Genomic DNA, 25,513 nt, shown 5'->3' with positions numbered 1-25,513 from the left:
ACGGAATTTTATAATCTGTTGTAAATATGAAATAACTCCAAAGGCATTTCCTGTGCTTGCATACTAATATTGATTCGAAGAAATATTATTATGCTTTAAGGAAAATAAACGTGACCGAAGTGTTCATTAATATTAAAAAATAATAAAATAAATAATAATGTAACGATGTTTGTCGATAATAATTGTTAATAAGTCATTTATCATAAATAAGTGTAAATAATTTGTCTTTTTTAATTATATTATTATACTATAAGAATGTGGAAAACTGTTTCAAAATCAACAATAGAAATAAGTTTTTAATTCAAAAATTTTGCTCAATAATAAAATAATGATTTGTTGCTATGTTTCAGACACAATAGTATGTAAGTAAATAAAAAAAAAACAATAAATAATTTACAGATTTTCTCTTGCATGGAAAAGATGTTAAAAAAGGTTAAATTACGAATGTTCAATGTATTCCCGGGATTTCAATAGAAATAAGAAAGCAAGAAACCACAAAATTTTACTAGTTTTATGTTGAAAAAATCTAGAACAACGTTTGCTCAAATTTTTTATTAGTACCTCTTCACACGATTTAATTTTTTCATAAATATTTTTTTCTGAATAATGTAATTTATCAAAAACAAATATTATTCAGATTTTTGTGTAATATTGAATAATAACTAGATTTTTTACCCAGTTTTTTAAAAGGTATCCGTCTAATGTATCTGATAATTATGACTATATTTATTTCTATAGTTAATAATGACATTTTAATCATTAATTTTAAGGTAGTAATGAACTCGTTACGTCTCGCAGTTCATTAGTGCCTTAATATGACAGGAATTATTTAGACCTATTTCAACCCTTTCCTATCCCTGTGTACAAATTAATTAGAGTGCAAGTGTTTAACGGGTTACAATAGTTAAATGTTTAAAAATAAATGTCTGAATTTGAATTTTCTAATAGTTGTTTTATTGTATACTAAAATACCTGCCCTTAGCTCAGCTTATTTCGCTCTGGTAGGAATTTACATAAAAATGTAGATTAGCCTTTGACCACGGATCATTAACACAAAATTTCAGCAAAATCGGTCTCGCGGTTAAGTCGCAATAACGTGTCGGACGGATAGATAGTGAATAATCTAACAGACTAATTATGTACCTAACTATCGAGTAATTGGTTTCCATTCCGTCATTGGCCCCAAAATCATTCCTACAAAGTGAAGTGAGAAATATAGGAATTTTCGATTTAACAGGCTTCAATTAATAGAAGTACCTACATTTTTACTAAAAAGCGGAACGTGTTCCATGAAATGATTAACATTTTTAACATGATCTAGCACGTGAAATTATTACACCATATAAATCTACAATCCTTATCATTTAATTGGATTTAACATGATACTTCTGCCTGATAAACATAAGATTCATATTGGCGGTAAACGGAAAATTAATTCCGCTAATAACGACTTGCAAGGGTGACCATGACTATACGTATTGAATATTTTCTTTTATATACGAGTATTTTTAAAGTATTAACTGTTTAATCTTACTCTTGATTCTGCGCTTTCATATTTGTGGGAACTATAGATCAGTTTAAAACTGAAAAAAATAATGAATATTTTAATAATAGATTTAAGTGCGAACTCGGCTCTTGATGATTTTATAAAGATGTCAAGTGGATGCTGTCTGAGTAAACAACATCTCGATGGAAATCATACAAACAGGGATTACGACAAAGGATGATAAACAGTAAATGGTAGGTGAATTAGGTTTTTTTTTGGCCAGCTCCTAACTTACAAGCTATAGTTTGTTTTTTTTTATATTTTTAATTATTATTCACGCATGGGTGCGAGAGAATTGTTAGATTTTAGCGGTAATATTTTTTATTTATTTATCCTAAACTAAGTCTATCTTTACTATTTTAACCAATGCAATAAACCAGTAAGTATCTTACTTGTTAATAAAAATAATCAACAAAGCCGTCTTTTGAATTCATTCAATTGCAGACGTATTTCTAAAACAATAATACTTCATAAATACTAAGTTCCTTACGATTTCTTATATTATTTCTTACTATTTAACGGGAACTTAAATTTGTGTAGGGTTTTTCTTTCATTTAATTTTTGTAGTAAAATTTTTCGAATGGAAATTTTAAAAATTCTCTTCAAAATCCAAATGTCAATCCGATCCATCCGCAAAATAAACTAGCAATAGTATATTGGATAAAAAAATACGTGTGTGTATGATTGGCTGGCACTTTCAGTCTCTTTTACAGTGGATATGAATTTTGTTTGATTAAAGCTAGTAGCAATTGGACCATGATCAAGCTGAGCTCGGTTCCCTATTCCCATTTTCGTAGCTGGTTTTGAAACATGTTTACAAAAACAACAAGTAAATTCCTTTCTCGTAACTAGTTATTGATATACCAAAGATCGGCGACAAACGTGGATTAAAGGTTCACAATGTACCCTGTAAGTATCTGAGACGTGACATAAATTATGTAGGCGTGTTATGTCTACAACAGTAAGTTTAAGGAAGGATATGTTTTTGTTCCTGGCCTGAGGCGCTCGGTCTACTGGGAAAGGATGTGACCCGGGACAACACACTGACCCTTTTTGTACTTATAAATATACAAATCTTGGTACTTTGTACTTTACGTTTTAATTATTTTGAACACATTTTCAAGTTAAAATGTTGTTGATTATAAATTTTTACTTTTTAGTTTATTTCTACATATAAAATACTAGAGGCCGCCCGCGACTTCGTCCGCATGGAAACCCTATCAATCCCGCGGGAACTCTGGGATAAAAAGTAGCCTATGTGTTATTCTGGGTCTTCAGCTACCTACATACCAAATTTCATGGTAATCGGTTCAGTAGTTTTTGCGTGAAAGAGTAACAAACATCCATACAAACTTTCGCCTTTATAATAGTATAAAATATAATAATATTAATTTACTTACATCTAATGAAATAGATTAGATATAGATGATAAAAATCAGAAAATATTTTTTTTACAAAATCATTTATTACTAAATTTAGTTAAGCCCTACATACATACCTATGATCACGTCTATATCCCTAGCGGGGTAGACAGAGCCACCAGTCTTGAAAAGACTGATAGGCCACACTCAGCTGTTTGGCTTAGTGATAGATTTGAGATTCAAATAGTGACAGGTTGCTAGCCCATCGCCTAAAAGAGGAATCCCAAGTTTATAAGCCTATCCCTTAGTCGCCTTTTACGACATCCATGGGAAAGAGATGGAGAGGTCCTATTCTTTTTTGTAATGGTGCCGGGAACCACATGGCACTGGAGTGTATAAATATATCTAGTTATGCAGCAAAAATGTTTATTTTGCTAACATAAATAAATAAAATAGAATAAATATAATATTTTAATAACGTGGTCACCCTACTCTCGTGAGAAATCCAGTCTTATTGCACTTGAGCAGATACTCACTCGTCTTCACTACTTTAGTCAATAAATAGTGCGCAACATTCGAAGAAAATGAGTGACATTAAAAAATACACGTTATTATTTTACAAACAAGGTTAAAAGTGTTACCATGGAGATGAGCAGTACAAGGTATTATGGCTTATGTTTTTATGGTTATATTTCCTAAGACTTAATTACATTACCTACATCTTTTTTAGTATTTTGGATTTTTAATTACAATATGTCAGACATTTTATAATATTATCATGCGTAGGTACATAAATATGATCACGTTTTTATCCCTCAAGGATATCGATCGTAGACAGAGCCAATAGTCTCAGGAAGGCTTAGTACAGATGGAATTAAGATTCAAATAGCGACAGGCTGCTAACCCATCGCCTATAGAATCCCAAGTTTACATAAGAAGTATCCCAAGTTAATTAGCCTTTCCCTTTTCTTACAAATAGAAATCATATTTTCTACGATTTTACCAAAACATGGAGAACAATAAAGTTGTTTTATTTATAAATGTTTTCTTAATTTTATGTATAAGTCAAATTTGTCAAGAATTATTTACAAAAAAAATTTAGCATGAAGATTATTTCAGAGACCAGAAATATGTGTTCTAAATATAATTAATGTTAGGTTCAAATCGAGTTCTCAAATAAACCACTATAATAATAAACCAGGCTTGAACTGAGGATTACCTGTCTTTCAATTTAAGTGAATGAATACTTTATTACCGAATTTTATTTAATCCAAAGCAAAATTAGCAACGTTGGATTAACTACAGGAGCATGCATCATGTTATTAATAGAATAGAATAGATTTATTTTCAAAATTGGATACAAGGTATCACTTAGTCACGTCACATCACTTAAATCTAATTATAACTACTACCGCTTCCAAAGCGCATGTGTAGAAAAAGCGGCGGAACAAACTACACTGCAGCATTTTCATCGGACTTCAATATACAAATATAGATCTCTTAAATCTAAATCATGGACGAATGCACATTGTCTACATTAAAACATGAATGAATGTAGAACTAGTTATTAATCAATTCATAATTCATTAAAGTCTGTTAGTCAGTAGAAAATGTATAAATCAGTAATAAATATAGCTTATTTTAACTGGTGGCGAAGAAAATGTCATTATTGCACTAATATTCATTTAAATGTACACAACAAAAACAGTAAAATACAAAAACAAATTAACAATTATTATAAAACTAAGAAATAGATTCAACAGTGCCGAGAAAATGTTAATAAATTATAAAACAAAACATTGTAAATATTAAGTTAATTGTTTATATATTATTAGTATTAATATTCAATTTGTTAGTATAGTGTTTGGTATAATATAGATTTACAGATTTTATTTATTTGATAAACATAAACATTATTAGAAAATATTAAAATTATAAAAGATACTCATACAAATAAAAACGGCATCATATGAAGTTATCAATCATACAGACATTATTATGATCTTAAAAGTATTTAATGAGAGCCTAAAATAATGTTTTTGAATCTACCACGTCTCTTTCCTGGAAGGGAAGGCAGGGACCACATATTTCCACTTGCCACGATTCCTGCATACTTCTTTCGTTTCATCCACATTCAATGTATATTTATTCAAACTTAATTGTATTGCAGGCGTATAAACTTGAGATTTTTCTTTTAGGCGATGGGCTAGCAACCTGTCACTATTTCAATCTCAATTCTATCATTAAGCCAAACAGCTGAACGTGGTCTATCAGTTTTTTCAAGACTATCGGCTCTGTCTTCCACGGAAGTGATAATGAACTAAACTCATACATACATACCTCTTTCCCGGAGGGGTAGGAAGAGACTACCTCTTTCCACTTGCCACGATCTCTGCATACTTCCTTCGCTTCATCCCCATTCATAACTCTCTTCATGCATGCTAAACTCATTATCATAATAAATGCTAATGATATTTTGTACGACACACATCTTACTGAAATATATTGTGTCAGTATATTGTAGTGTAGTGTAAATATATTGGCTTAGATTTGCTGTCATATCAGTGTTATCTCAACTATCACTAATCTTAAGTGATTCTGTGTGTATGTGACAGTTGGGACAAATCACATAAGGGAATGATTCAGTGTTAATTATGTTTGTTTGGTTAGCCTGTTTGTATTGGTGCCGTGTGGTTCCCGGCAAAAAAGAATAGGACCACTCCATCTCTTTCCCATGGATGTCGTAAAAGGCGACTAACGGATAGGCTTACAAGCTTGGGATTGTTTTTAGGCGATGGGCTGGCAACCTGTCACTATTTGAATCTCAATTCTATCATTACCCAAATTTATAAGCCTGTCGCTTAGTCCCTTTAAATGCGGTTTTCGAAGATGTGCTAGGCTTAGTCCGACTTAAAAACTGGTATACACAAATTTCTCTTTCCATTCCTTAGTTTGCAATACAGCCAATAGATTTATATATAGGCCTCTAGTCGTCATATATAAATCTATTGGAGATTTATATATGACGACTAGAGGCCGCCCGCGACTTCGTCCGCATGGAAACCCTATCAATCCCGCTTGAACTCCGGGATAAAAAGTAGCCTAAATGTTATTCTAGGTCTTCAGCTACCTACATACCTAAAATTGTAATCGGTTCAGTAGTTTTTGCGTGAAAGAGTAACAAACATACTGACAGCCTGACATACAAACTTTCGCATTTATAATATTAGAAGGATTATCAGATTTAGTTTTACGACGGAGCTATATGTATAATACGAGTATTCTACTTACAGTAGCTAGCTAGCATACAAATAAAACATTTGCAAGCGACCAGGCGAGTCGAATCATCAGAGCGAACAGGTTTTAATTGTTACTGTTTAACGCAAAAATGTCACTTTACAAGTGCAACTTACCGAGAACAACATATTATAATGAGGATTTTTTTTTATTACAATAAATGTAGATATTTGCAAAACCTGTCGTGTAATTCCTACGACTAGTCACTAGACTAGACTAACGGTGAGGGAACAAATTGTGGAAGTGTAATTATGATCCAATATACGCTAGGTTTCCCTGCAAAGGTTGTGGAGATCAGATGGAGGCCGCTTTGTGTAAAAACCTGACTCATCCAATCTAGGGTCACAGTCAAAGGCATACCCTTCCTCTCAAAAGTAGTCGTTATGTTACTGGGACTTACGCTAGGAGTAAGGAAGAAGTGAAGTGTTATCTCGGAATATGCCGTGTGGTACTCGACACTTTAGAATAGGGCTACTCCACACTTGGATGTTATGAAGGCGGTTAAGGGTAAGGCAAAAAAACTTGGGATTATTCTGTAGGTCGGCCTTGCAATCTGTCACTATTCGAATTTCATCATATGGAACTAACGCTAGGAGAAAGGAAGAAGTGAATTGTTATCTCAGAATATGCCCTTCAACATGCACGGTTAAACTTTAAACATATGTATAAGTGAAGATATTTATATGCCGTGTGGTACTTGACACTTTAGAATAGTGGTATTCCACACTTAGATGTCATAAAGGCGGTTAATTGAAAGGCTTAAAAAATTTGGGACTATTCTGTAGGTCGGCCTTGCAAATTCGAATCTCAATTTCATCATTAAGCCATACAGCTGAGCGTGGCTTATCAGTCATTCAAGACTTTTGACTTTGTCTGCGCTGCAAGGGATATAGACGAGATTATATGTATGTAATTTACTAAATGGAACCACACTGTACAGATCAAAGGCAGTGAACATCAATTAAATCGGATCTAATATTGGGTCAGAATTTACCTATGTGTATGATTGGTCGATTGTATAACAGAGTCAGTGTATCATGTGATGTACACGATGATTCCCTTGCGAGCTTTTGTAAGGGAGTCATGAATAGTCTGTGATGATTTATATTTTTGTTAACTTTATTGTATCAACTGTTAAACAATATTTTCAAAATTTTAAATTCTTATTGCTAATTTAAAAAAAAATATTCAAAATTTGTGAACTTCACTCAATATATTAATGTTTTCAACTAAGAATTTGAGTATGTGGTGTTTACCTTCAATGGTTTGCACGTTTAGTAATTAAATTTAACATATGTATTAGATTGTATATCATGTTTCAATGTAGCAAACAATGATAAACCAAATAAATAAAATAAAAAAATAATAATACTATTTATACGTGCTGCCGTTTTTTTAAATCTTTCTACACAAAAGGAATTGGTTCCGTAACCTACTATTAGCTCTGTATACCCTGCAAGCGATATAGACGTGATTATTTATATACATAATTTTTTCCAGCATTGATGACTTAAGGGTGACTCCATCGCAGACACAATCCACCATCACGCTGAACAAAAACCACGATGACGAAGAATACAACCCATTTGAGAATCGGGACGTGCCTCACCCTACTTCGTAAGTATTTTCTACTGCACTGCATATTTTATTTTATATCTATATCTTATGCCGTGTGGTTCCCGGCACCAATACAAAAAAGAATAGGACCACTCCATCTGCTCCATAAGGCGATGGGCCAGCAACCTGTCACTAGTTGAATCTCAATTCTATCATTAAGCCAAATAGCTGAACGTGGTCATTTAGTCTTTCAAGACTGTTGGCTCTGTCTACCCCGCAATGGATATAGACGTGACCATATGTATGTATGTATGTATCTATATCTTAATGTATGTAGCGGGAGCGATAATTATGAATTAACCGCCACCTGAGGGAATTTAGGTTAGTTTAAAACCTTGAAATATCATGATTAAGCATACGCTTTACGGTGGCGTGTGACGTTTGTGATGTCGCCACAAACGCTTCGCCGCTATTGGCTGAGCGCGTCATGTTTTCACTGCGATTGGCTGATGGTCTATGGCGTTAGTGAAGTCGTCACATGTATGAAAGATCGACTGACATATCAGCCCATATGGCTGGATATAGAGGTGTAGCGGGAACAATGATTCGACTCGACCAAAGGGAAGATCTTCCGCCAGGCTATATCTAGGGGAACCGCGGCTCCGACGATGTTGAGTCAGAGGTTGCATTTATGCTCCAATCCATGAAATCTTTGTAATCGCGATTTAGATTCTTCGCTGCTATTGGCTGAACGCGTCAATTTCTTCGCGATGATTGACAGTTGTTGTGTGAATTGCTATTAATTATGACGTGTGGCGTAGAGATATGACCACATAGGTTTTTTAATTTGGCTTGTAGGTCCCATGTGGTTTAGCATTTGCACTGAGCGAAGATTTAGTCAAGTTCTCAATTTCAAAATTAACAGAAATTATTGTTAAACGCGGACGAAGCCGCAGGCACTCCAGTAGTTCGTTACATATAGAATTCAGGCCGAATGCACACAATCCCCGTACAAATGCGGTTAACACCGTGTGGTTTTGGTGGGTTCGGATTCCACAACCGTCCGGCATTCCGGCTGCGCAAACAGATGTGGAACACGTAAACAAAAACCGGTTTTGCATCCTACTACTTGCCACTCTTTCTTTAGTTACTCGTTATTATGTTGAGAAAAACATCGTCAGATGTGGAATTGACTATGTGTATGTAAATCGCCGTGTGGTTCCTGGCACCAATACAAAAAAGAATATGACCACTCCATCTCTTTCCCATGGATGTCGTAAAAGGCGACTAAGGGATAGGCTTACAAACTTAATATTCTCTTTTAGGCGATGGGCTAGCAACCTGTCACTATTTGAATTTCAATTCTATCATTAAGCCAAATAGCTGAACTTGGCCATTCAGTCTTTTCAAGACTGTTGACTCTGTCTACCCCGCAATGGATATAGACGTGACCATATGTATGTATGTATGTAAATCGCGTAAAGAATGGTGAGTACTGGTACCACTGTGTGGTGTAGGTACCAAAAAATCCTCTAGTGCATTCTTACACCACATAAGGAACTTACATGCCTTTTAAGTCTAAATCCAGCGGTTTGAACTGTGCGTTTATACTTATGTAAGTTTAAAAAAATAACAGCTATCAAAATATTTCTCTGTATCGAATAATTAAAAAAATATATATTTAATGAAAATAATTTTGACAATTTAAATATATTTGTTTACATAAAATTAACATGTATATTTCATCCAATGTATTTATAATCCCTTTAATCTGCCTGAAAGCTTATGTTATAACAGAATGGCGGGTGTACCTCACGGATTTTAATATCTGTTTTGGATTAAAAACGTACCTGATGTGTACCTCAGTGTACCTCTCCTAAAAATCTGTGTACCTCCTTCTATGTAAAGATTTTAAATAAAATAGGTACACCCGCCATCCTGACGTCAGGACCGCGGGTGTACTTCTAGTTAGCATATGTAGGTAAGTAAACTGTATATGTAGATTTGGTACCTCTTGTGTACCTGCAGAAGCAAATATTAATTAAATAAAAAATATTAAGGGTGATGAGAAAATGAAAAAAAAATTTTTTTCTATGACGTCATTTTTAGGGTTACGTACCCAAAGGGTAAAACCGGACCCTATTACTAAGCCTCCACTGTCTGTCTGTCTGTCCGTCTGTCTCCAGGCTGTAAATAAACCGTGATAGCTAGAGAGCTGAAATTTTCACAAATGATGTATTTCTGTTGCCGCTATGACAACAAATACTAAAAATGATAGTACGGAACCCTTAGTGCGCGAGTCCGACTCACACTTGGCCGATTTTTATTGCATAAAAATAACTAAGTACAGTATTAATTACTTAAAATAAATTAAATTAATGACACATGTTATAATTAATTTATTTTTAGTTACTTATACTGTAGTTATTTTTATAAAATAAAAACGACGTCAAAGAAAAGAAACTTTTTTTTTTCATTTTCTCAGCAACCTTAATATTTTTTATTTAATTAATATTTGTTTCTGCAGGTACACAAGAGGAACCAAATCTACATATACAGTTTACTTACTTACATATGCTAACTAGAAGTACACCCGCGGTCCTGACGTCAGGATGGCGGGTGTACCTATTTTATTTAAAATCTTTACATAGAAGGAGGTACACAGATTTTTAGGAGAGGTACACTGAGGTACACATCAGGTACGTTTTTAATCCAAAACAGATATTAAAATCCGTGAGGTACACCCGCCATTCTGACACACATGTACATTTTGGTATGAATAGATTTACACAATGTTATATAAAATCCGCACATAAAAGATAAGAGCGTCGTTGAAAAATGTGACTCAAATGTTTAAATCCAAATATGGCTTACACGGATGCGTTAGAATTTAAACTATTGATACATGACTATTTTCTGAATTGATTAAATGAATTCTTTTGCTAAGCGACGCTCTTACGGTGAGAAAAGGTAATGAGGGCATCTGTTAATATAGGTCACGCCATTTTTATTGCGCGAAAAACTATCCCTGTTTAGCTTGTTATTTTGTATTATTGCTAGCTTGTTAAATTTCTGCTTTTTTTCTATTGTACCGTGTGGTTCCGGGCACCAATACAAAAAAGAATAGGACCACTTCATCTCTCTCTCATGGATGTCGTGAAAGGTGACTAACGGATAGGCTTATAAACTTGGGATTCTTCTTTTAGGCAATGGGCTAGCAACCTGTCACTATTTGAATCTCAATTCTATCATTAAGCCAAATAGCTGAACGTGGCCATTCAGTCTTTTCAAGACTGTTAGCTCTGTCTACCCCGCAAGGGATATAGACGTGACCATATGTATGTATGTATGTGAAAATATTTTGGGTAAAATAAATGCCGATTTTTCTTAAAACATACACGGCAATTAAAGCCAACAGGTGGACGTATTCCGACGCTATTATGAGACAGAATTTTCCATTTGTATAACAATCTAATTTTACCCAGTAAACGGCGTCATTCCGTAAACGCCAACCAACAAAATGTTCATTCATATTAAAATTAACGTGAAAACCACTCCATCTTTATAAAATTCAATATTATAATGGATAGATACATTTTCTCATACTCCAGAGCATATAATAACGAATTTATGAAAATTGTAAAGTAATGCTTTTTCTCCAAACTGCGTACGTCTGGGAAATTAAAATAAAGAATTATTATTTCAGGTTTAAGAGGCGGCTAGCGGGGTATAGGTATTCATATTTTCATACTTCTATAAAAGAATAATAATATAAAGAAATAAATATTTTTTATAAGAAAAAAGGAAAGAACCATTTCTATGGACGTCGTAAAAGGCGACCAGGGGATAGGCTTACAAACTTGGGATTCTTTTTTAGGCGATGGGCTAGCAACCTGTCACTATTCAAAAAGTGACGGGTTGCTAGCCCATCGCCTAAAAAGAATCTCAATTCTATCATTAAGCCAAATAGCTAAACGTGGCCATTCAGTCTTTTCGAGACTGTTTGCTCTGTCTGCCCCGCAAGGGATATAGACGTGACCATATGTATGTATTATCTGAAAAGGAACTGCATCACACCTGATGCATAGTAATTGGCCATCCTCAAATGATTGGTTACGCCCCAATTAGGTAATATAATCCTTCGATAATCCGAAGTCAACATAATAGACTTTGATTACCAAATAATAAACATGACATGTGGAGCGCTCATTCAATTATTAGCAAGAACTTAACTTGTCAAATAAATACATACATACATACCTACATATAATGACGTCCATATACCTTGAGGGGTAGACAGAGCCAAAAGTCTGTTTGGCTTAATGATAGAATCGAGATTCAAACAGTGACTAGGCTGTTAGCCCATGGCCTAAAAGAAGAATCTCAAATTTATAAGGCTATCCCTTAGTTGCCTTTTACGACGACGGGAATGAGACTGAGTGGTCACATTCTTTTCTTTTATTGGTGCCGGGCCGGGAACCACACGGCAAAATAAACAAAACCTACTTAAGTATGTCATAATTCACGGTTGTTCCACATGAAATATCAATGTTCATTTCTACAGACAAAGTGAACACATAAAAAAGTTTTGTTTTTTTTTTTAATTATTACTTTACAGAAAGATTGTTTAATAATTTTGAATACTAGCAGTGCCCGCGACTTCGTCCGCGTGGAAATGTTATTTTGGGCATCATTGAGGGCTCAAGGAAGAATAATTATCCCGGTTTTTTTTTCACATTTTCCATTATTTCATCGCTCCTAAAAATTGCCTAAAGCCTTCCTCGATGTATGGTGAATTCAACACAAAAAGAATTTTTCAATTCGAAACCAGTAATTCCTGAGATTAGCTCATTGAAACAAACAAACTATTCAGCTTTATAATATTAGTACAGATGCAAGTTACCGTGTGATGTTTCATCGCTTGATCGCTATTGGACGCTGCAAATGTTCAAATTCACGTTTCCTTTCCACTGACAAAAAATACATTACCCTATCCTATTATTAACGCAAAAATAAGGTAAGATTAGGTACTAAAATTTCATCTCGTCTGTCATTACTTCATTCATTCAATACGAATTTGATACCTACTTATTACCTTTTATCCTTTACCAGCGAACCGCCCCGACTTCGCAGTTGTAGCATTAACATAATATATAACCTTCCTGTTGAATCACTCTAAGTATCTGTTGCTTCTTATTAGTATCCTATTTATTAGTAGGTATCTATTACTATCTAAATACATAGTAATAGATACATATTGTGATACATAGTTTATGCAAACATACTTATATATGGCAGACGCAGGAAGCTACTTTGTTTTAAACTACATACATACATATAATCACGTCTATATCCCTTGCGGGGTAGACAGATTCAACAGTCTTGAAAATACCAATAGGTCACATTCAGCTTTTTGGCTTACTGATAGAATTTAGATTCATATAAAGTGACAGGTTGCTAGCCCGTCGCCTACAAGAAAAATCACAAGTTTATAAGCCTATCCCTTAGTCGCCTTTTACGACATCCATGGCAAAGAGATTGAGTGGTCCTATTTTTCTATTCGTGCCGACAACGGGTGTTTTAAACTATGTAACGATAATCAACATTTTTAATCTTCCATTTCTGTCAAGTATATAATTTTTATCTGTTTATATATTTTATCATTTATTCCTTGAATATGGTTACAATAGGTCTTATCTTTCTAAATACATACATTTGCAAGCGTATATAACTCAACACTCGAGACGTCGGATTTTTTTTTATAAATAAGAAGCACATCTGTCTTATTATGTCAATACTAGAGACCGCCCGCGACTTCGTCCGCATGGAAACCCTATCAATCCCACGGGAGCCTATGTGTTATTCTAGGTCTTCAGCTACCCACATACCAAATTTCATCGTAATGGGTTCAGTAGTTTTAGCGTGAAACAGTAACAAACATCCATACTGACATCCTAACATACTCACAAACTTTCGCATTTATAATATTAGTAGGATGAATAGAATAGAATAGATTTATTTCCAAAACTAGCTGTGCCCGCGACTTCGTCCGCGTGGAATAGTTATTTTGGGCATCATATTTATTTTTGCAAACATCCTCCTCGGCTTTATCAATTATAGCTGCTAATTGTTATGCGACTTGGCGACGACTTGGCCCACATCATTACCCGCGACGGAACGGAGACCGTATATAGTGAGATGAGAGGCCTTTGCCCAATAGTGGGATCTTACAGGCTGATACTTTACTTTACTTTAAAATAGTAATATCTTCTAAGATGTCTCAGGCGGTCACGCGTATTAGAAAGAACGCTGGTTCGCCGTATTAAATGTTTCGCTGCAAATTGTTTATAACGACTATATCTCAAAACCTTTTCGTCTGATTTATATACTGTAAATGGCAATTTTAGTCTACATGAAAAGCCGAAAGTAATAAACATATTTATTTGGATAAAGATTAATACTGAATTAAAGAAAATTTGTTTCAAAATAACTTATATTTATAATGAAAAAATAATCTTAAAAAATGAACATAAAAGTGGTAATTGTAAGTAAACCTTAAGAGATAGATATATGCTCTCGCGGAATTTTTTGTGGCAAAAAATGAGTACTTCACATCTTTAGTACATTGTTTTACTATATCTTTGTTGGTTTGCGCAGCGTTCGCGTGGAAAGCTCGCAGATGGCCGACTCATTCAACTTTCACCTGCATTGTTGACGTTTCCCGTAGGAAATCCGGGATAAAATGTAGCCTATAGCCTTCCTCGATAAATAGACTATCTAACAGTGAAAGAATTATTCAAATCGGTTCAGTAGTTTCTGAGATAAGCGCGTTTAAACAAACAAACAAACAAACAAACAAAACAAACTCTTCAGCTTTATAATATTAGTATAGATTATAATGTTATGAAGCGACACCACTTAAAGGCAGTCTCATTAAAAAATGGAATGTCTACTTTTAGTGCAATTGTATGCGCGGGCAGTCCAGATGCCGAAAGTGAATTAAGGAACTCTACCGAATAAGTACTATCTAATTAGTACTATTTAATTTTGCCAGCGGCTACAATCGCGTTATTTCTTAAATTCTCGTGGCGCCATCTCGTATCGGATGGTCAAAAAATAAATATCTAAACCACGGGAACTAAATCAATGGTGAAATGGTAAGTACTGGCGTTACTACATGTGTGTTATTCCTGCTAATCTTGAGGAGCATGGCAACCGTCGCCGATGCGGGGCGGGTCAAACTACCTACATAAAAAAAAATTCTTTTCAAAGATGTGGTGAAACGGTAAGTGCTGGCGAAACTAAATCAATGAATAAAAGAAGTTTTAATTATATAATTAATTAAAAATTTTGCCAGCGGCTACAATTGTGTTATTTCTTAAATTCTCATGAGGCGCCATCTCGTATCGGGTGGGCAAAAAATAATAAACCACGGGAACTAAATAAATAAACAAAGCATAATGAATTTAATCAATAAAATGCTATTTTTTTAATCATAATAAATATGATAATTAATTATTTATAGCTTTTTATATCGATTCAAAAATGACGAAGTTCCATACAAACTTGCACCCCCTATTTCATCCCCTTGGGATAGAATTTCAGGATAAAAAGTAGCCTATATTCTAATCCAGGTTACTAACTATATCTGTGCCGCATTTCGTTCAGATCCGTTCGGTAGATTTTGCGTGATACGCGTACAAACATACAGACAGACAGACAGACAGACAGACAGACAAAAATTCTAAGAAAAATTGTTTTGGCTTCTATTGACCCTAAAAAGACCCCTTATAATATTTTTTCTTAAATATCTTCTATGTACAGACAATGTTCAGTTACAGTTTTATTATATGTATGGATTGGATACAAGGTATCACTTATTGACGTCACAACACTTAAATCTCATAATAACTACTACCGCTTCCAAAGCGCATGTGTACCACCGTAACTTTTCTTTATTTTCCCACAGGACCTTGGGATCCTTCATCCACATGCTGAAGTCCTCGCTAGGCACCGGGACCCTGGCTATGCCGGCCGCGTTCAGGAACACGGGAATCATACCTGGATGCATTGGCACTGTGCTGGTCGCGTGCATTGCGACGCATTGCGTGCATATATTGGTAAGATGTAGTTAAATGTACTCGTAAATATAAGTATACATAAATCTTTTTAAAATTGGCAATCCATAAAATATAAGAGTATATATATATTTTTCTTTTTTCAATATTAAATCTCATAAATATATAAATCTGAACAATGTATTCTCTCGTCCACATTCTATTCTAAGTTTAATTAATATTGTGAAGTTGACGTTGTTGATGAAAATGCTGCAGTGCAGTTTGTTACCGCTTCTTCTGCACTGACGCAAATTTATTTGACGTCAACCAATGCTGTTAAACCATACGTTTTGACAATTATAAAGCGATATATAGTATCCTATAGTAATGAATAAAAATTTTGATATTTGAATTTTGAATATACATACATAAATAAAATCACGCATTTTCCCGGAGTGATAGGCAGAGACTACATCTTTCCACTTGCCACGATCTCTGCATACTTCGCTTCGCTTCATCCACATTCATAACTCTACATGCAAGCTCGGCGGTTTTGGGTACTCTTGACCTGACCCTTTGCCAGGACGTCCTTAATTTGATCAATATACGTTCGTCTAGGCCTTCCCACTCCGACCTTTCCCTCCACACTGTCCTTGTATATCTTAAATATAAGTATTTATTACTAGCCGTGCCTGCGACTTCGTCCGAATAGTTACCATTTTCCATTATTTCTTAGCTTCTTATAGTTGCAGCGTGATGTTATATAGCCTCAAGGCTTCCTCGTTAAATGGTCTATTCAATGCAAAAATATTTTTTCAAATCGAACCAGTAGTTCCTGAGATTAGCGCGTTCAAACAAACAAACAAAGAAACAAACTCATCAGCTTCATAATATTATATTAGTATAGATAAAACAGAAAAAAATTGTATGTATTACAAGATAAAAGTTATGAACTTACTTCTAGGCTTACTCAATCTGTTTTATTTGTCTCGTAAATACCTGTTTTATGTGTTTTATTTTTGACCCAAGGTATCAACTTCTCGCGACATCTGCCGGGAGGTGCGGGCACCTTTCCTTAGCTACACGGATACCTGTGAAAACGTCTTCAAAATGGGCCCCAAGAAGACGAGGCCTTTATCTTTACACGTCAGGTAATAGAATTAATTCCCGTTCCCGCGGGAATTACGAGAACTCCTCTGAGTGCACAATATCTTTTTTGAACGCGGTCTTTCAGCCTTTTACAGACTGTTCTGTCTGCCCCGTAAGGAATAGAGATATGATTGTAATTTATTTGACTACTTATTTTATAATTATGAACTACTTATTATTGAGAATTGTAAGTTTGGCCGTATGGTTCCTGGCACGAATAAAACAAAGAATAGGACCACTCCGTCTCATTCCCATGGATAGGTATCATAAAAGGCGGCTAAGGGAAAGGCCTTTAAACTTGGGTTTCATATTTAACGCTATGGGCTAGTAACCTGTCACTATTTGAATCTCAATTCTATCATTTAGCTAAACAGCTGAACGTGGCCGATCAGTTTTTTCAGGATTGTTGGCTCTGTCTACCCCGCGAGGGATGGAGACGTGACTTTTAATTTAGTTTTTGTACTCAGGCGTTTCGTTGACTGCGCAATGGCTGGGATGTGCCTCGGAGGAACCAGTGTCTACGTGGTATTCATCGCGTCTTCTTTGAAGGATGTAAGTATAAGTATAATCATAATCAATCCTATATAATTACCGTGTGGTTCGTGTGAAATCACATAATAAGTACTTTAATCCCGAAATTCGCACGGAAACGAAGTCTTGGGGCGCAGCTAATGTAAATATGTAGCAATAGAATAGAATGGTGTAGAATGGAGTAGAATGGAGTAGAATGGAGTAAAATGGAGTAGAATGGAGTAGAATGTGGTAGAATGGAGTAGAATGGAGTAGAATGGAGTAGAATGGAGTAGAATGTGGTAGAATGGAGTAGGATGGAGTAGAATTGAGTAGAATGGAGTAGAATTGAGTAATATAGAATAGAATGAAATAAACTTTATTTTCCAAATTGGGTACATGGTATCGCTTATTGACTCACATAACTTAAGTCTAATTATATCTACTACTACCGCTCCCAAAGCGCATGTGTGTAGAAGAAACTACACTGCAACATTGTCACCATTGGGACGTCAGTTTACAAATATAGATCTGTTCAATATAAAAAGTCGACGGTAGACGTTTGTAAGACGCTTGCATTATTGATTGAATGACAGGCGAACAGCCGTAGAAATCGGAACATAAAGTAAAGTAACTAACATATATTATTCATAATTCTATGCGTACAGCCGAAACAATTGGGCGTAGGACGCTATTTGACATGTAACAAATGAGCACTAAAAATGGATATTCCGAAATTCCTAAGCGAACTGGCGTACGAAAATTTACATTAAAATTTGACCGAGTTTCAGACAAAAGCTGATTTAATGTGAAACGTTATTTACGTAGATTTCAATTCGCCCATTAACCAGTTCTTCGCTCAATTCGAACCAGTAGTTCCTGAGTTTAGCGCGTTCAAACAAATAAACTCTTCATCTTTATAATATTATATTATGTAATAAATAAATAAATAATATAGATATATATAATCGATTAGATGACGGACTGAAAAATAAATAATCAACGTTTTGAATTCTGCCTAAATGTTTAAAATTGTAAAATTGTACTGCGAGGGATATAGACGTGGTTGTATGTAAGCATAAGAGTTATAATTACCGATTTAGTAAGTCACCATGCCGAGATTCTTGTGATTAAAATTATTAGTGTTACGACTCAGACCAATAATTGCTTACCTTGAGATACGAGCCACTTAAACCATAATGACAGCTGAATTTTATCAGCAATAAAGACTGTAACAATCGTAATAATGCGAGCAGTAATCACGAATCATTACTCAAGTTTAACAAAGAAAAATGTTACAGAACTATATACGTGTAAACATTTTGTATGAAATGTGTAAGATTTTGTTGTCACACTGTCAGGTAATCAAAGCCTGATTTTTAGGTTATGTTTCTCCTTTAAGGTCTGTCGTTTGTGACTTTGTCTTACCTTCACAGCTAATTAGCTCTGAAACTACATTACTGATTCATTTGAACACTATTGTGTTTTGATACATATTTAATTTACATATGTATGTAAAACAAAAACAGATAAATTTAGCACATATTATTAGTACTGCTCTAAGTAACTTATATCAATTGGGTCATATCCATATAGTTTCAGAAAAAATACAATATTGTGTGGATATCTTTTTGTTTAGGTTTATAAACTTGGTATTCTTAATTTAGGCGATGGGCTAGCAACCTGTCACTATTTAAATCTCAATTCTATCATTAAGCCAAAACAGCTGAACGTGGCCTTTCAGTTATCCAAGGCTATTGGCTCTGTTTACCCCGCAAGGGATATAGACGTGACTATATGTATGTATGTATCTTATTGTTGTAGACGTTGTCGTGTATTTCTTTTATGTAGATTTCGTCAGACCTCTTAAAAACGATATTATTAAAAAAGACAGATTCCATAAGCTCTGAAACCGATAACAGAAAAATACATTGAAAACAATCAAATTGTTGAATAATAAATATTTTATTCTTGTTGGATCAAGTTTGAATATTCAGCGTGAACTGGATCGGGTTTTAACAAGGTATCAATTTTGTTTTAAGTGAATAAAGTTGTACCGGGAATTGTTCAGTGTAAGGGTCAGTTCACATTACAAAACTGTTATATGTATTCACATTTTATCTCACTCACACATAGGCGCAATGCTTTTGTAATTAACTCAAAAATTCAAAATTCAATAATTTTATTCATTATTATCATATCACTTAATAATTGTCATACCTTTTAGAGTAGAATAGAATCGATTTATTTTCAAAACTGGATACAAGGTATGAGTTATAAACCGGGACCTCCGATGTCACAGACAAGCGTTCTACCGCTGCGCCACAGGCCTTCAGCACATTAAGTAGCATTAATGTGCAGGTTTCCTAATGATATTCTCTCTCACATAATTATATATAATAGCATCAGGTGTAACAGAACAAATACCGGAAAAAGAAGCTGGCGTACTTTTGGTTCACCAAAAATATGCCAAAGACGTTCTGACAAATAAACTTATCTATATTATACTTGTTATATGATAAGGTCTCGTCCCTCTTTCATTAAATAAATAAAGAATTTAACTAATGCATAGATACATACATATTATAGTCTATATCCCTTACGGGGTAGACAGAGCCAACACTTGGAAAACTGAAAGGCCACGTTCAGCTATTTGGCTTAATGATAGAATTGAGATTCAAATAGTGACAGGTTGCTAGCCCATCGTCTACAAAGAATCCCAAGTTTGTAAGCCTATCTTAGTAGCCTTTTACGATATACATGGGAAAGAGATGGAGTGGTCCTATTCTTTTTTAATCGGTGCCAGGAACCACACGACGTAACCACATAACATTTAGCTTTCAAAATTATCCTCAGAATTTATAACATAAATTTTTAACGTAATAAAACGAATACTTACTTACATATTTGCGCTTCGCATGTCAAAATGCCGAAATTAATATAACCGGTTAAATTTCGGCTTCTGATGTGACAATTCAGGCGTTAATGTACCTACGTTGGAAACCATGATTTAGCTTATTAAGATCGATTGGTTCTAGTTGCTTCAATATGACTGTATACTATTCCTATCACCTAACAATAGTCAATAGATTCTCGATTTTTATAATAGTATACATGCATAGTTTAATGAACTTGAAATTCTTTTTTTTTTTTTTGGTGATGGGTATAGTATCCTGTCACTATACGAATCATAATTCCATCAATAAGCCATACAGCTTAACGTAGCCCTTCAGTCTCATATATACATATTTATGTATCACTACCTGTCTGTCCCTTGCGGGGTAGACAGAGCCTCGAAGTAAGTTCGAGACTTGTGTTACGAGATACTGACTCAACGATACTAGGTAGATATATTTTATAAAAAATACTTATAAAGATAAACATCCAAGACCCAGACCAATCAGAGAAAGTCAGCTTCAGCTGTTATGCTTAATGCTAGAATTGAGATTCCTAAAGTCTTCAGTCTCCTTGCAGTCGAGAAAAAAAATGGTAGATAAGTTAGGAATTATGCTAACATGTACAATTTTTAGAAATTTGCAGGTCTAAACGCTATTTTACCACTCCGTATTTTTGACGTTCAATAAGTTAAAATAAATACGTTTTATCAACTATTCCAAAATCATACACATATAGTTTTCAAAACTCCGCGGAAAAGCAAGTTATACTCTGAAATGAATGAAGTCACGTCGCTAAGACCTCACTAAGTCTGCTCAATAAAGATCAAAGTTTTACAGACACGTCAAATAGGTAACCCAGCTATCAAACGAATCCAGCTTCAGACCGTGCCAACTCTCCGACAAAGTAGACGAGTGTTGTAACTTGGCAAATAAAGCATAAGCTTTACACCACAGACATAAATCTAGCTAGATAGCGTTACTTTAAGTTTTTAGACAAAACATTGCCTTGTAACAAATAAGTAGGTACAGGCTAACCTAACTTTCGTAACGTACCATTATTTTCATCTCATCATCATCAATCATGTTACAATGATCCGAGTCACCGAGCGCGCTAGTAACATGCGCGCTTAATAACTGTATCACTACATAGTATGAAACAAAGTCGCTATTTTAGTCTGTTTGTCTGTATGCTTAAATCTTTAAAATTACGCAACGGATTTTGATGCGGTTTTTTGTAACAGGTAGAGTGATTCAAGAGGAAGGTTTTTATGTATATTTTTTTCCGAATTTTGCACCCGTGCGAAGCCGGGGCGGGTCGCTAGTTATTTATAAATAGTATATGTAAAGCAACGCAAAAATTTTGAATCAGTTAGCTTTGATCATTCATTACCTGAATATCCGGGTTTACCGTGGTGTTTTGCCTTATAATATTCAAATAAGGCATTCCGATTCGAATATGTCTACGTTTTACACTTTGCTTTGAAGTATCTAATTGGCGAATGCTTCTTTAGATGGTAAAAGCTGAAAGTCTAATTCCGAATTAAAATTTTCATAAGACATCCGATTGGCACTCATTTAAAACGACATATCAAACGAAAAACATAAGTTTACAGGATCTAGCTTGTTCTATGTCTGTGATTTCCAGAGTCTTAACAAAGTTACTGTCTAGATAAGGGTCTGGTGGGAGCATGTTCGTTGTTAGTGTTATAACCTGTTTCTCAAACAACAATGGGACAGTGTTAACAAGGGTCGGTAATGAAATGGGGAATTTATTCAAAAACCTCATACTACCCTCTAAAGCTAATCCTAGCAGCCATTAGCATTTACATATTATCTTCTCGGCTCGAAATAAATAAATATATACGGGGCAAGTCACGTAGATTGATCACTATAATTAAATAACCAGTTGTCCCGGCAAACGTTGTTTTGCCATATAAATATCTTTTAAGTAATTTCTAGTTAAAAAAAAATGTTAAGGGTGGACAACCCTTATCACTAAGGGGTATGAAAAATAGATGTTGACCGATTCTCAGACCTACTCAATATGCTCACATTTCATGAGAATCGGTCAAGCCATTTCGGAGGTGTACGGGAACGAACATTGTGACACGAGAATTTTATATATAAGAGAAAAGTATACTAATAAAATTGTTTATTTTATATGTTAGGTGATCTTAAGTGTGCGTCTTATAAGATCATCGACTCGTTCACCCTGAAGTCAAATTCCCGAAATAGGTATCCTATAGGAATCTCTTTCACGAGCGAGCTAGTAAGGTGATTTTTTTTTATGAGATACCTACCTACTAAAAGTGTGAGACAATTAATTACAATTCTATCGTTAAGCCAAATAGCTGAAAGTGGCCATTAAGTCAAGTTTTCAAGACTGTTGGCTCTGTCTACCCCGCAAGGGAGATAGACGTGACCATATGTATGTATGTATGTAAAAGTGTGAGTGATCGTCTGTCAATTTTATACGTCGTCCCATAAATCTCCTTTTATCTATCTGACTGTATTGGGATAATATATTATGACTGATTTTAAACTTCCGCGTTGCATTTTAATGTTTATAAATAATACAGGTAATAAACGCGTACGTAACATACCTACATATATTATACATATCTCGGACGTTTTGAATCATGTTACAATGTTCCGTGGTCACAATTCGCTGTCTAACTGATTCGGAACGTCCGATATAAAATAAAGGTACATTAGTGCCGTGTGGTGCCCGGCACCAATAGAAAAAAGAATAGGGCCACTCTTATCTCTTTCCCATGGATGTCGTCAAAGGCGACTGAGGGATAGGCTTACAAACTTGGGATTCTTCTTTAGGCGATGGGCTAACCACCTGTCACTATTTGAATCTCAATTCTATCATTATGCCAAATAGCTGAACGTGGCCTATCAGTCTTTTCAAGACAGTTGGCTCTGTCTACCCCACAAGGGATATAGACGTGACCATGTGTATGTATGTACATTAGGCGCGCTTTCAATAGCTGTATTATATAAATAACAATCTTTGACGCGTCGTTTTCCTTTGTTATTGCTTAAATTCAATAATATTTAGTTGATTTGGCTGTGATTTTATGACCGGCCTCTGTCTGACGTCAACCCTTTTCGGAAATACTATTACCCTATCAGCTGTCAGCTATTATTACCAAGTAAACTTCATAGGAATCGGAATTATTGTAAGTCTATTAGTTGCAACGACAAATTTTCCAGAACTAGCCATTTCTATCCCAACTTCTAAGTATTTTAAATTAAGTTTGTTTGTTTTGTCTTCACGCGTTATCTTCTGAACGAATATTCTTGGCAATTTGCATACTTATAATTTAAAAGTCTGTAGAAGGACGTAAGGTACTTTTGATCCCGGTAAAAACTAAATGTATTCGTGAAATTTGCAAAAAATACCGGTATTATTTTGTAAGTGGCGCTACATTCGGGCAGGCGAAGCTGAGGATAGAAGCTAGTAGTCTCATATAATTCCGAATTCCATAAAGCCAATTTGATACTAACCTACGTGTGGCGACATCTCTACGCCACTTGTCACAACATCCAATCAAACAACTACTGTCAGTCATTGCGAAGAAATTGACGCGCTCAACCAATAGCAGCGAGGAACCTAAATCGCGATTTCAAAGATTTCACGGATTGGAGCTGCTATATATACAACTTCCGACACAACATCGTCGGAGCTGCGGTACCCCAGGCATAACACCTAGCCTGGCGGAAGATCTTCCCTTTGGTGGCGGTCGGGCCGAATCATCGCTCCCGCTACATACGTAATTAAATTTGATCTTTTTGATGAGAAATTAAATAGACATTCTAAATCTTTATTGGTTTCAGATAGTGGACCACTTCGCCCCAGAACACAAGTACCCCGTCCAGGTATACTGCGCGATCCTGGCAGTACCACTTATCCTTATCACCCAGATAAGGTACCTGAAGTTCCTGGTCCCTTTCTCGGTGTTTGCGAACCTGTGCCTGTTCATCACTTTAGTCATCACTTACTACTACACGTTCAGAGAGATCCCGAAGAATTCGACAGTGGAGTTAGTAAAAGATATTAGTGGATGGCCACTGTTTTTGAGGTAAGACTGATTTACAAACATTTTTGATGTTAATTAAGATTTGGAAGGCTATGGGCTAGCAACCTGTCACTATTTGAATCTCAATTCCATCATTAAGCCGAGCAGCTGAACGTGGCAATTCAGTCTTTTCGGGACTATTGGCTCTGTCTACCCCGTAAGGGATATAGACGTTACTATATGTAATGTTTCTAATATTTATTATGCCTTCACATTTCAACAACGAATACTGAATGTATTGAAATGTGTTCCTTATTAACGTATGTTTTGAAACTTTGAAGGAATTTATATTAAAAAGCAATACACGGTTAAATTGAATGGATTATTGAAATCACTTAAAAAGCCAATAATCCTTTATATGAAGAATTTAATATTAAATTGCGTTCAAACATATTATACTGTAAGTACTTACCTAATGTACTGCCAAAACAAATTTTAAAAGCAAATTGATGCGTAGGCGCGACGAATAAGCAAATTAATTTAATGTTTTCAGAACTAGTTAATTTTCAGGGCTGTGCTTGCGTGGGATTAACTTCGTTCACTTTAATATTTGCTTCAAAGTCCACTAATGAATCATTATTAGTGTAATAAGATTCGTTTACACGTCGCTTACTAAAGACGTTGTCATTTAAATTATAAAATGCTGTCATTAATTCGCTATAAAATTAAGAAAATATACTTGAGATTAAAGTGCGTTTTGTTCTTATATTATTAAGTACTCATCATATCTTTGGGTTAATACCAGTGTCAGTACTTAGTACCTAAACTTAATGCCTAAAGCATTACTTACTTACTTACCAACAATACAATACCAATTATCTTTATTGCCCATAAAAAAACATATGTAGTAGAAACATACATTATGAATATGTTGAGCAAAGGCGGACTTATCGCTAAGCAATCTCTTCCAGCCAACCTTTGGGTAGTGAAAGGTAAAATCCTGGAACCAGGTGGGCAGCATACTTACAACAATCTTGTTTGTGATACCACGTTGAAGATAAGAAAAGGTTACGATTAAGGCGGAGGATCTGATTCGCAATCTTTCTTCCTC

At 34.9% G+C, this 25,513-nt stretch overlaps 1 protein-coding gene across 1 annotated transcript in view; it reads left to right on the top strand.

Moving 5' to 3' along the window:
• Positions 1-3,432: 3,432 nt before the first annotated feature.
• LOC106139442 (proton-coupled amino acid transporter-like protein CG1139) overlaps positions 3,433-25,513 on the top strand; it is a 35,729-nt gene continuing 13,648 nt past the window's right edge. The window contains exons 1-6 of the mRNA XM_060944816.1: positions 3,433-3,569; positions 7,705-7,821; positions 15,731-15,881; positions 16,848-16,969; positions 17,435-17,519; positions 24,221-24,465. Coding sequence (XP_060800799.1) covers positions 3,550-3,569; positions 7,705-7,821; positions 15,731-15,881; positions 16,848-16,969; positions 17,435-17,519; positions 24,221-24,465 — 740 coding nt within the window. The 5' untranslated portion in view covers positions 3,433-3,549. The remainder of the gene's footprint in view (positions 3,570-7,704; positions 7,822-15,730; positions 15,882-16,847; positions 16,970-17,434; positions 17,520-24,220; positions 24,466-25,513) is intronic.

The sequence above is a fragment of the Amyelois transitella genome, chromosome 6 (assembly GCF_032362555.1).
Source record: "Amyelois transitella isolate CPQ chromosome 6, ilAmyTran1.1, whole genome shotgun sequence".
In the NCBI taxonomy this organism is placed as follows: domain Eukaryota; kingdom Metazoa; phylum Arthropoda; class Insecta; order Lepidoptera; family Pyralidae; genus Amyelois; species Amyelois transitella.
The sequence above is the reverse complement of the archived record's forward strand: the minus strand, read 5'-3'. Positions and strand labels throughout refer to the sequence as shown.